The 10,889-nt window shown below is 40.2% G+C and overlaps 1 protein-coding gene across 1 annotated transcript in view; it reads right to left on the reverse strand.

The window, feature by feature from the left end:
- LOC122554210 (dihydropyrimidine dehydrogenase [NADP(+)]-like) overlaps nucleotides 1-10,889 on the reverse strand; it is a 735,384-nt gene that overhangs the window by 18,141 nt on the left and 706,354 nt on the right. Inside the window, exon 22 of the mRNA XM_043698867.1 lies at nucleotides 7,002-7,142. Within this exon, the coding sequence (XP_043554802.1) occupies nucleotides 7,002-7,142 (141 nt within the window). The remainder of the gene's footprint in view (nucleotides 1-7,001; nucleotides 7,143-10,889) is intronic.

The following is a 10,889-nucleotide window of genomic DNA, read 5'->3' on the forward strand; positions in this document are numbered from 1 at the left end:
GACGAGTAAAATTGCTAAAGTTAGAAGGGACTGTGGCAGCCCGCTGTGCGATCATTAACACTTTAATGGCTAGAAAGAGATGACTGTTTTCTCAGTGCTCCTCAATCAATAAAAAGCAGACTTGCAGAGAGTGGCCAGTAAGCAGTACTTGATGATGTGTGCATGAACCTCGACCTTCACCAATTTCATGGTAAAGTGAGCAGGCATTGAAAACAGTGCTCCCAGTTTGCATTGCTGTGAAAACAGATTGACTACTGTACCTTCTACTGCGGTATGAATTTACAATTTTTGTCTTTTTTTGTTTTTTTCATCTCTTTTAATTTTAAAAAATCCATCTGCTTCTTTTTTGTTCCTCATTTTCTAACCTTCTTCTCTACTCTTCTTGGGTGCAAGTTTTGGAAAGGCTGTTTTAAACAACTCTCAGCCACAGCACACACGACCCCCACTAATTAGCACTTAAAAACTCAGGGCCAAAATTTTGTCTGCATTTCGCCACTTCTAAACAAACTGTGTTAATTCCCTACAGGCAGATGGGATTGAGTTCTGCAAGTGATTGCAAAGAGTCTTTTAAGCTTGGTCAAATTGGATAAATAAGACTGCCTTAAAGTCATCACAGTAAATAAAACGACTACCATTTTCAGAATGATACATAGTCTACTGAAATTATTTCCTTCAGTTTCATTAGGACTTGTACATCTCATTTATAGGTCACTTCAGTGCAATTTATTGTGCAGTAAGAACCATACTTAAAATCTGATTTGAAATTGTAAATAGATTTATTTCATAACAATAAAACTAAATGTTTCCCTTTAATCTGTTGAGTAGGTTAGATAGGAAAGGAATAAGAATTAACAGATTAACACCTGCAACACAGGCTAAATATTTATGCGTGTGATCTGAAATTCACACTTTGCTTATTTATGCATTAAAAATATACCTCAGATACTTTTGCACTGAAAAGCAATGTGAAGTTTTACGTAATTTTCCAGTCAGATAAATTTTTATTGGTTTTATTACTGGCTATAAAGATGTATTTTGTCAATTTGATGTCTGAATTTGCAGACAGTCAGGGAGGAGTAACTGCAGCTGTGAGGGGCAAGGCTGTAAAAGAGGCCTGTGGCATACATGCGATCACATTGATTGTGATTGTTTTGCATAATCAGATTACAGCAGCACTGTATGTGGTTTCAATAGAAAAATGTCTCATTGATAACAAGGGTCCCAGATGTGAGCTATATGTTGGAATCCTGAATGTGTAAGCTGACCTAACCTCTCCAGGGTATGTTGAATTTTCTCCATTCTCTCAAGTTCTTCTTATTAAACAATGGAAGTGCCACAGCTGCTGTGTTAAAGTGAAGATTCACGCCTTTCACTACATGGTTTTGATCAAGCTACAGATATTGTCTCACTAGATAACCTGTAACTCTTCCATAAATTCAGGATTGGACAACACTTCGCTACTTTCTGAAAATACAGGCTGCAGACCATCTGTTAAGGTGACATTTATGTGATTTTTATCTGATATTCTCTCATGTATAAACTTTAATTAAAACCACATATTGCAGATTTTTTTTCCACCAGTAAATTGGAGCAGAACCATTCTGATGTTTTGGGTACTTTACTGACAGGAGGAAAGAGACAGATAGCAAAAAAAGCAGATTTTTGATTCACAAATTCTAATTAGTAGATTCAAGCTATTGACCCACTGTCTTGATTTAAAAATAATTGTTATGAATCAGGATCATCTGATTTCAACTAATGAGCAACAAGCTACATAACAGTTGCACGAATTTAGTCATGTATTTCATTACCAAAGACTCAGTTTGCTAGAAGATGTAATATTTTATGTCTTATTTAGTTTTAAATTATTTCCTAAACTGCTCAGGGATGTAAAGATGTTAATAGGCAATCAGATGTGCAAGTGAAAAAAATTTAACTCCTAAAGACCTAGTAGCTGGATTGATCGCTGGATTTCCCTCCACTATAACATTCCCCCTCACTTCCACTCATCAAGCAGTCTTCTCAAAACAAGAGGGCTAAGCAGTTTGATCTATTTCTGAACAAGCTGTCCATAATTGTTTAGTAGTACAAGGAACTCTTTACTTGATCTTATTTTCTCTCTGTTACCAAGCGCCTGACGATGAGTGAACTGAGCCACTCAGCTTCCATGCCAAGTGCAGTTTCAAATATTTGCAAAGGCTGATGCTCAGCATAGTGGATGAATGAATTGTGTTCCTCAGTCAGTGTCACATTGCATTTAAAACTAATTCTTATTAACGTGTTATCATTAGATGTCACCTACCCATGAATTAAATCAATAAACAGGACTACATTTAGAATGTGTTGAAAAATGACTTAATTGAGCACAAGCACAGAATTCCCTGAATAGTGAACATCACAGACTAAGAACACATGTTCAGGAGCTTACATAGAGGGAGAGCTAATACTGGTTTAGTTATAATGGTTACAGTGTGGCACTTACTTTGTGATGTACTGGAATTAATACACTCAAAAGAACATCAACACAAATTATGCAATCAGATCTCATTAAAATTTTGTTTGTTACAGCAAGCAATTCAGTATAATTCATAAACATGGTTAAAGTCAGTGGCTGTAGTTGGTTTGAGTCTACACCATTACAGAGGATATGCTAGAGTTGACACGGGTCTCCATTTCTGTATTGCTTTTGTATTAAATGTGACAGATACAAATGCAATGTAAAACTAGCTAGATAATCACACTGTCCTGTACTTAAAAATAATATGCAGAGAAGGTAATAAAGAAGTAATGAATTTTCCAGTGCTCCAAGGATTGCTATCACAGAAGGCAAAAATCTCAATTTTAATTGTAATTGTCCAAACCAAAAAACCTAATTACCATCTCCTTAAGTAATAAAACCATATTCTTTTTTTTTAACTATGCATATTTACTATGCACCTCTTTCTATTAATTGAAATTGAAATTAAAAGTCTCTTTTTTTCTATCCTGAAGGCAGATAGGTGAATATAATAGTGATCATTTACTGTAATCTAGGCTGTTACTATAGTAACAGAATCTGTAACATATCTGAAGTACAAGCTGTGAAGCTAGCAGTAAAATCAAAAATGTCGGTTTAATAAAGTGAATCAGATTTTTCTGAAGACCGTTTAAATATGTTTGTCATATTTTATACGAAGATTTCTGAATTTGCCCCAAACCATCTGTCTTTAGGCTATCTGTAACAGGGAACACATGCAGAGCTGCAAAGTGTATTATATATATATATATATATATTTATATATCGATATATATACACTTTATTTTTACATGGAGGATTGGGACAAATGGAATGAGTTGCCAGGGAGAATGAAAGAGGCTGAAGAAACAGGAATGCACAGTCATAGCGTTGTCAACACAGAGAGAACACCTTCTTGGAGGCTTCATCACATGACCTCCCCACTTGTAAGCAGCTCAGTAAAATAAAGTTCTTGTCCATCCACAATATCTTTCGACCAAATAAACAGAAGTTTTCAAAGGGATTGATAAACAAAAATCTTCTGTTTAATGTCCAGCCGGCTTTTCGCCAAAGTTGCTTGCAGCAATGTTGAGGACATTAATTTTTAATTCCTGGAGAGTCTGGGCTGCTAATCCTCACGTTTTTACTAGGAATGGTTCAATATTTTTGCAGCAATGTATCCCATGGTCAAGCTCAGGAAAATCCCTCCAATCTCAAAGTTGTCTGAATGATTGATGGATTATTCTGAAGGCTGAACAATAAACAATGGTTTTCACTCACCTGCTGACTCAAAATGGGTGAAGGGAACTATTTCTCCACTGGACCAGAAATGCCTGAGGCTCGATCAATATTCAGCCTTGGCCCTCATTTTAATGACTGGCAAACTACACAGACTTTTTGCACATTCCCAAGTAGTTGGCTAGTAAAGCAAGGATGGATGAAGGAGTAATGTTGCTGTCAACTCCACCTGCAGGTAAATATTTTTCAACGAACTTAACCTTTTGGTGGCAACCTCCATGCAGCCTCTCAAAGGACCATGGTGCAGGCTGCATGATGCTCTAGCAAGCCACTCTGTTCAAGAGTAATTAGGGGTGAACAAAAAACATTGACCATACCAGTGATGTCCATGTGCCATGAAGGGATGAGGAAAATAAACCATGGAAAAGTTTCAGGAGAATTTGAGATGACAATGGAATTGTGTCACATCTCCATAGCATAGTGGATGGAGTATCTGATACTTGATGTGAAAGGCGAGCTTCGAATGTAATTAGAGTGCAACATGATTAAGATGCTCTTTCCGAGAGTGTGAACCTGATACAGCCAGAAACAGGGCAGTTGGGAGAGGGAATGATTTGTGAAGAACGCAAGGAGATTAGAAAATCAGAGACAACTCTCACTTCTAATCAGCCCACAAACCAAATGGGATTGGGGGAGGGATGGAGGGATGAGATAAAAATCTACCCTGAAGAACTGGTGAATCCTAGCTCTTGGGATTAAGATGAATATAAAACTATTTTATGTGGAAGCTGGCATCTATGTAATGCTTCATTGAAATTCCAGTTTGGCAAGAAGATACTCAGATCAGCACATGAAATATGGCACCGATCCTTCCAATTCCTACATGGAAGAAGTAACTCCTGCGATGCAAGCTACACCCTCTCTTGAAGTTTGCTAAGATTGGGGAAACACCAACTGATTCCGTGACTCCACTGGGATGCAGGCACCAATATGTCTTGCAAAAACCAAAGCTCTGACTCTGAAGCATTTGCACCAAGTAGGACAGTAGAAGGAAGTGATATGGGTATTTCTTAAAAACGCATTCATGGGATGTGGGCATTGCTGGCTAGGCCAGCATTTATTGCCTTTGAGAAGCTGGTGCTAAGCTGTTCAAAGGGAGGAAATTCCAGGATTTCAGGATCCAATAGCACTGAAGGAACATCAAAATATTTCCCAGTCAGAATGGTAAGTGGCTTGGATGGGAGCATGCAGGTGGTGATGTTCCTATGTAACTCCAGCCATTGTCCTTTGAGATGGTAATGGTCATGGGTTTGGAAGGTGCTGTCTAAGGATCGTTGATGAATTTCTGTTGTTCGTCCTGTAAATGGTCCACACTGCTGCTACTAAGCATCAGTGATGGAGGGAGTGGTTAATTATGTTGCACCAACCAAGCAGGCTGCCGGGTCATGGATGATGTGAAGCTTCTTGAGTATCGTTGGCATTCACTCATCCAGGCAAGAGGGGAATATTCCATCAGACTCCTGACTTGTGACTGTAGAAAAGGCTTTGGGAAATCAGGAGGTTACTCACTGTGGTATTCCTAGCATCTGAGTTGCTCTTGTCACCAATGCATTTATGTAGTGAGTCCAGTCGAGTTTCTGATCAATAATAATTCCCAGGTTCAAGAAGTGTGGTGCTAGAAAAGCACAGCAGGTCAGGCAGCATACAAGAAGCAGAAGAGTCAACGTTTCGGGCACAAGTTCTTCATCAGGAATAATGCCCAAAATGTCGACTCTCTTGCTCCTCGGATTCTGCCTGACCTGCTGTGCTTTTCCAGTGTCACACTTTTTGGTTCTGATCTCCAGCATCAGCAGACCTCACTTTCTCCTAGTAACTGGGGGATTCAGTGATGGTAACAACACTGAATATTAAAGAGTGATTGTTAGATTGTCACATGGCATCAACATTGACTTCACTAGTTTCCAAATCTCCCCTCCCCACACCTAATCCCAGATCCAACCCTCCAATTCAGCACCGCCCTCTTGACTAGTCCCACCTGTCCATTTTACTTCCTACCTATCCACTCCACCCTCCACACTGATCTGTCACAATCACCCCCCCTCAACTGCATCCACCTATTGCCTTCCCAGCTACCTTCCCCTCAGCCTCACCCCCATCCTCCTATTTATCTCTCAGGCCTCTTTTCCCCACCCCTGATATTCCTAATGAAGGGCTTATACCCAAGACATCAACTCTCCTGCCCCTCGGATGCTGCCTGACCTGCTGTGCATTTCCAATGCCACACTTTTCGACTCTCTTATTGGAGATGCCTATTGTCCAGAAATTGACCCAATATTAGTTGCCACTTGCCAGCCCAAGCCTGGATATAGTCCAGGTCTTGCTGAATTTGGACACGGACTGCTGAAGAGGAGTCACGCATGGTGTTAAGCATTGTGCAATCATCAACAAACATGCCCACTTCTGACATGATGGAAGGAAGTTCATTAATGAAGCCGCTGAAGATATTTGGGACAAAGACACAACACCAAAAAATTTCTGCAGATTTATCCAGGTGTTTAGATGGTTGACCTCCAATCAGCACAACCATCTTCCAATGTGCCAGCCATGACTGGTGCTCCAGAAAAGCTTTAATTACTTCAGAAGGAAGTGAGGAGAAAGCAGGAAGAAGAAATTTGCGAGAAATTAAAGCACATTAACAGCTAGCATTCGGGAGGATGCGTGGTGCTGAAATCCTGTGGCATCTGTAAAGCCAGAAGAATATCTAAAGAACCTGTGATTTTCTCCTGTAAATTATATGCTAATGCAAGGGTCTGTGCAGGATATATATCTAAGAAAGTATTCTGAATTTAATTTGAGACCATCATTAAATTGGTTAAAATATTATTTAAAAACAGCAACTAATAGCATGGTCTCAAATGAAGAAACATTCATCATACTAAAGGATCTAGCTTTAACAGCTTATTATTTAAATGAATAATTCACTTATGTTCATTTATCTGCACACTTTTGTGTGTAAATTTATTTACTAGAGGCCATAAAGTCTTCAGTTTGGTTGGTCTCAGGAAACTGTAGCCTGCTGAAGATTTCCTTATAACAGATATACACAGATATATACAAATAACAAATATACACAGATATACACATATAACAGATATACACAGATATATACATATAACAGTTATACACAAGGATTTCAATTTGTACATCCGAATACCCAATAAATCAGTTGCAATAATGCACATAGTGTTCATTATTAAAGGCTTCTTACCTGGTAACCAGAATCATTACAAGTCATGTAGCATTTTCCACAGTTAATGCACATTTCTTCATCAATCAAAGCCACTACGTGCTCCTTGTTATTCAGGACACCAAAGGCTCCAATATGTGGCAGAGTTCTACCAATTATTTCCTGCATAAGTACATGAGAAATATTCAGTGTAATTTAGAAAGGCAAAAATATGTAGAAATTTTCAAGCAATTTACAAACTTTGATAAATGCGTGGGCTTGTATAGTAGAGGTTAACAGTCCATGAGCCAAATGACTGGTATTTTAATATTGTATTTTCAGAATAATTACACATGAATAAAAAATAAAGCTCTAGTTCTGAAAGTAATAACATTCAAGTAACCAAATCTGATTATTTTATGAACTGAGCAATTATTTTACTGAATTATTCCATGTTTTAAAACTTTGCTTCATCTTTTATCTCACAAAATGATTCTGAAACTCTTTTCCATTTGGTCGTGTAATGTGAGTGTTGTTGTCAAGGGCAGCATTTATTTTCCATATCTAATTGCCTTTGAGAACGAATGTGGTCCACTTTCTTGAACTGCTGTTGTAGTGTACCTTCACCTATAATGCTGCTAGGTAGTGAGGGCCTAGATGGTGTGTGACTTAGAGGGGAACTTGTAGACAGGGCATTCCCAGGCACTTGCTTTTAGAACACAGAACAGTAAAGCACAGGAACAGGTCCTTTGGCTCACCATGTCTGTTCTGACCATGATGCCAATCTAAACTAATCCCATCTGCCTGCTCATGGTCCACACCTCTCTAGTTCCTGCCTGTTCATGTGTCTGTTTAAATGCCTCTTAAATGTTGCGACTGTCTCTGCTTCTGCCACCTTTGCTGGCAGCATGTCCCAGGCACCTACTACCCTCTGTGTGTAAAAAACTTGCCTTGCACATCCCCTTTAAGCTTTTCTCTGCTCACCTTAAATCTGATCAGGGATTGTTTAACAGGGAGAGTATAACATCTGAAGAAAGGGAGGTCGTCAAGAAGTGTTTGTCCACGGAATCACTAACGGTGGAAGTCAGAAATCTGAAAGAGCAGTCACTTTATTAGATGTTTTCTATAGACTTCCCCCCCACCCAGTAGCAACAGATGCACAGACGAGCAAATTGGGAGGCAGATTTCGGAAAGGTGCAGAGCTCATAGCATCATAGAATCAAAGAGATGTGCAGAACGTAAACAGAACCTTTGGTTTAACTCATCCATACCGACCAGATAGTTTAGATGGAGCAGATTTTGTCAGGTGTGTCCTGGAAAGATTCCTGAACACACAATGTGGATAGGCCGGCTAGAGGGGAGACCATATTGGATTTGGTGCTTGGCAATGAACCAGGTCAAATGTCAGATCTCTCGGTGGGAGAGCATTTCGGTGATAGTGATCACAGCTCCCTGGCGTTTACTATTGTCATTGGAGAGGTATAGGAGCAAACAGTATAGGAAAGTATTTAATTGGGGAGGGAAAATTACAATGCTATTAAGCAGCAACTGTGGAGCATAAATTGGAAGCCAATATTCTCAGGGAAATGCATGACAGAAATATGGAGGTTGTTTAGGGAGCACTTGCTGCAAGTGCTGCATATGTTTGTTCCTCTGAGGCAAGGAAGAGATGGTAGGGTGAAGGAACCTTGGATAACAAGAGATGTGGAACATCTATTCAAGAGGAAGAAAGAAGCTTACTTAAAGTTGAGGAAGGGTCAGACAGGGCTCTGGAGGGTTACAAGACAGCCAGGAAGGAACTGAAGAATGGATTTAGGAGAGCTAGAAGGGGCCATGAAAAAGCCTTATCAGATAGGATGAAGGAAAATGCCAAGGCATTCTACACTTATGTGAGGAACAAGAGGATGGCCAAAGTGAGGGTAGGACTGATCATAGAAAGTGGAGGGAACATGTGCCTGGAGTTGGAGGAAGTACGGGAGGTCCTTAATGAATACTTTGCTTCAGTATTCACTACTGAGTACAAAATCAAGTATCTGACACTGGCAAGCGAGAACCTGGTTTGAAGTGTGTGTACTTCAACGTGAGGAGCATCCGAAATAAAGTGGGTGAACTGGCAGCGTGGGTTGGTACCTGGGACTTCGATGTTGTGGCCATTATGGAGACCTGGATAGAGCAGGGACAGGAATGGCTGTTGCAGGTTCCGGGATTCAGATGTTTCAGTAAGAACAGAGAAGATGGTAAAAGAGGGGGAGGTGTCGCATTGTTGATTAGGGACAATATAACATTTGTAGAAAGGATGTTTGGGGACTCGTTAACTGAGGTAGTATGGGCTGAGGTTACAAACAGGAAAGGAGAAGTCACCATGCTGGGAGTTTTCTATAGGCCTTCGAATAGTCCCAGAGATGTAGAGGAAAGGATAGCAAAGATGATTCTTGATAGGAGTGAGAGAGGCAGGATAGTTGTCATGGGGGAGTTCAACTATCCAAATATTGACTGGGATCACTACAGTACGAGTACTATAGATGGATCAGTTTTTATCCAGTGTGTGCAGGAGGGCTTCCTGACACAGTATGTAGACAGGCCTACAAGGGGCGAAGCCACTTTAGATTTAGTACTGGGTAACGAGCCTGGCCAGGTGTTAGATTTGGAAGTAGGTGAGCACTTTGGAGACAGCGATCACAATTCTGTCAGGTTTACTTTAGTGGTGGAAAGAGATATGTGTACTCCACTGAGCAAGAGTTACAGCTGGGGGAAGGGAAATTATGATGCAATTAGGAAATATTTAGGAAGCGTAGAATGGGGAAGGAAACTGCAGGGGATGAGCACATTAAAAATGTGGAGCTTATTCAAGGAAAAGCCCCTGTGTATCCTAGATAAGTATGTACCTGTCAGGCAGGGAGGAAGATATAGAACGCGTGAACCGTGGTTTACTAAGGAAGTGGAATCCCTGGTCAAGAAGAAGAAGGCGGCTTATGTTAGGACAAAATGTGAAAACTCAGTTAGGGCGCTTGAGGGTACAAGGAAGTCAGGAAAGACCTAAAAAGAGAGCTCAGAAGAGCCAGGAGGAGACATGCGAAGTTGTTGGTGGATAGGATCAGGGTTAATCCTAAGGCTTTCCATAGGTATGTCAGGAATAAAAGAATGACGAGAGTTAAATTAGGGCCAATCAAGGATAATAGTGAGAAGTTGTGTGTGGAGTCACAGGAGATAGGGGAAGCACTAAATAAATATTTTTCGACAGTGTTCACTATAGAAAATGAAAATGTTGACGAGGAAGATACAGAGATACTTGCATCTCGACTAGAAGAGATTGTGGTTCCCAAGGAAGAGGTATTAGAAATACTGCAGAGTGTGAAAATAGACAAGTCCCCTGGGCCGGATGGGATGTATCTTAGGACCCTCTGCGAAGCAAGGGAAGAGATTGCCGAGCCTTTGGCATTGATCTTCAAATCATCATTGTCTACAGGAATAATGCCTGACGACTAGAGGATAGCAAATGTGGTTCCCTTGTTCAAAAAGGGTAGTAGAGACAACCCTGGTAATTACAGACCAGTGAGTCTCACTTCAGTTGTTGGTAAAGTGTTGGAAAAGGTTATAAGAAATAGGATTTATAACCATCTAGAAAAGAATAATCTGATCAGGGACAGTCAGCACGGTTTTGTGATGGGTAGGTCGTGCCTAATGAAGCTTATTGACTTTTTGACAAAGTGACCAAACAGGTAGATGAGAGTAAACCGGCTGATGTGGTGTATATGGATTTCAGCAAGGTGTGCGATAAGATTCCCCACAGTAGGCTATTATACAAAATGCGGAGGAATGGGATTGTGAGAGACATAGCAGTTTGGATCAGTAATTGGCTTGCTGAAAGAAAACAGAGGGTTGTAGTTGATGGAACATGTTCATCTTGGTGTCCAGTTACTAGCGGCGTAC

The sequence above is a fragment of the Chiloscyllium plagiosum genome, chromosome 11 (genome assembly GCF_004010195.1).
Source record: "Chiloscyllium plagiosum isolate BGI_BamShark_2017 chromosome 11, ASM401019v2, whole genome shotgun sequence".
In the NCBI taxonomy this organism is placed as follows: Eukaryota; Metazoa; Chordata; class Chondrichthyes; order Orectolobiformes; family Hemiscylliidae; genus Chiloscyllium; species Chiloscyllium plagiosum.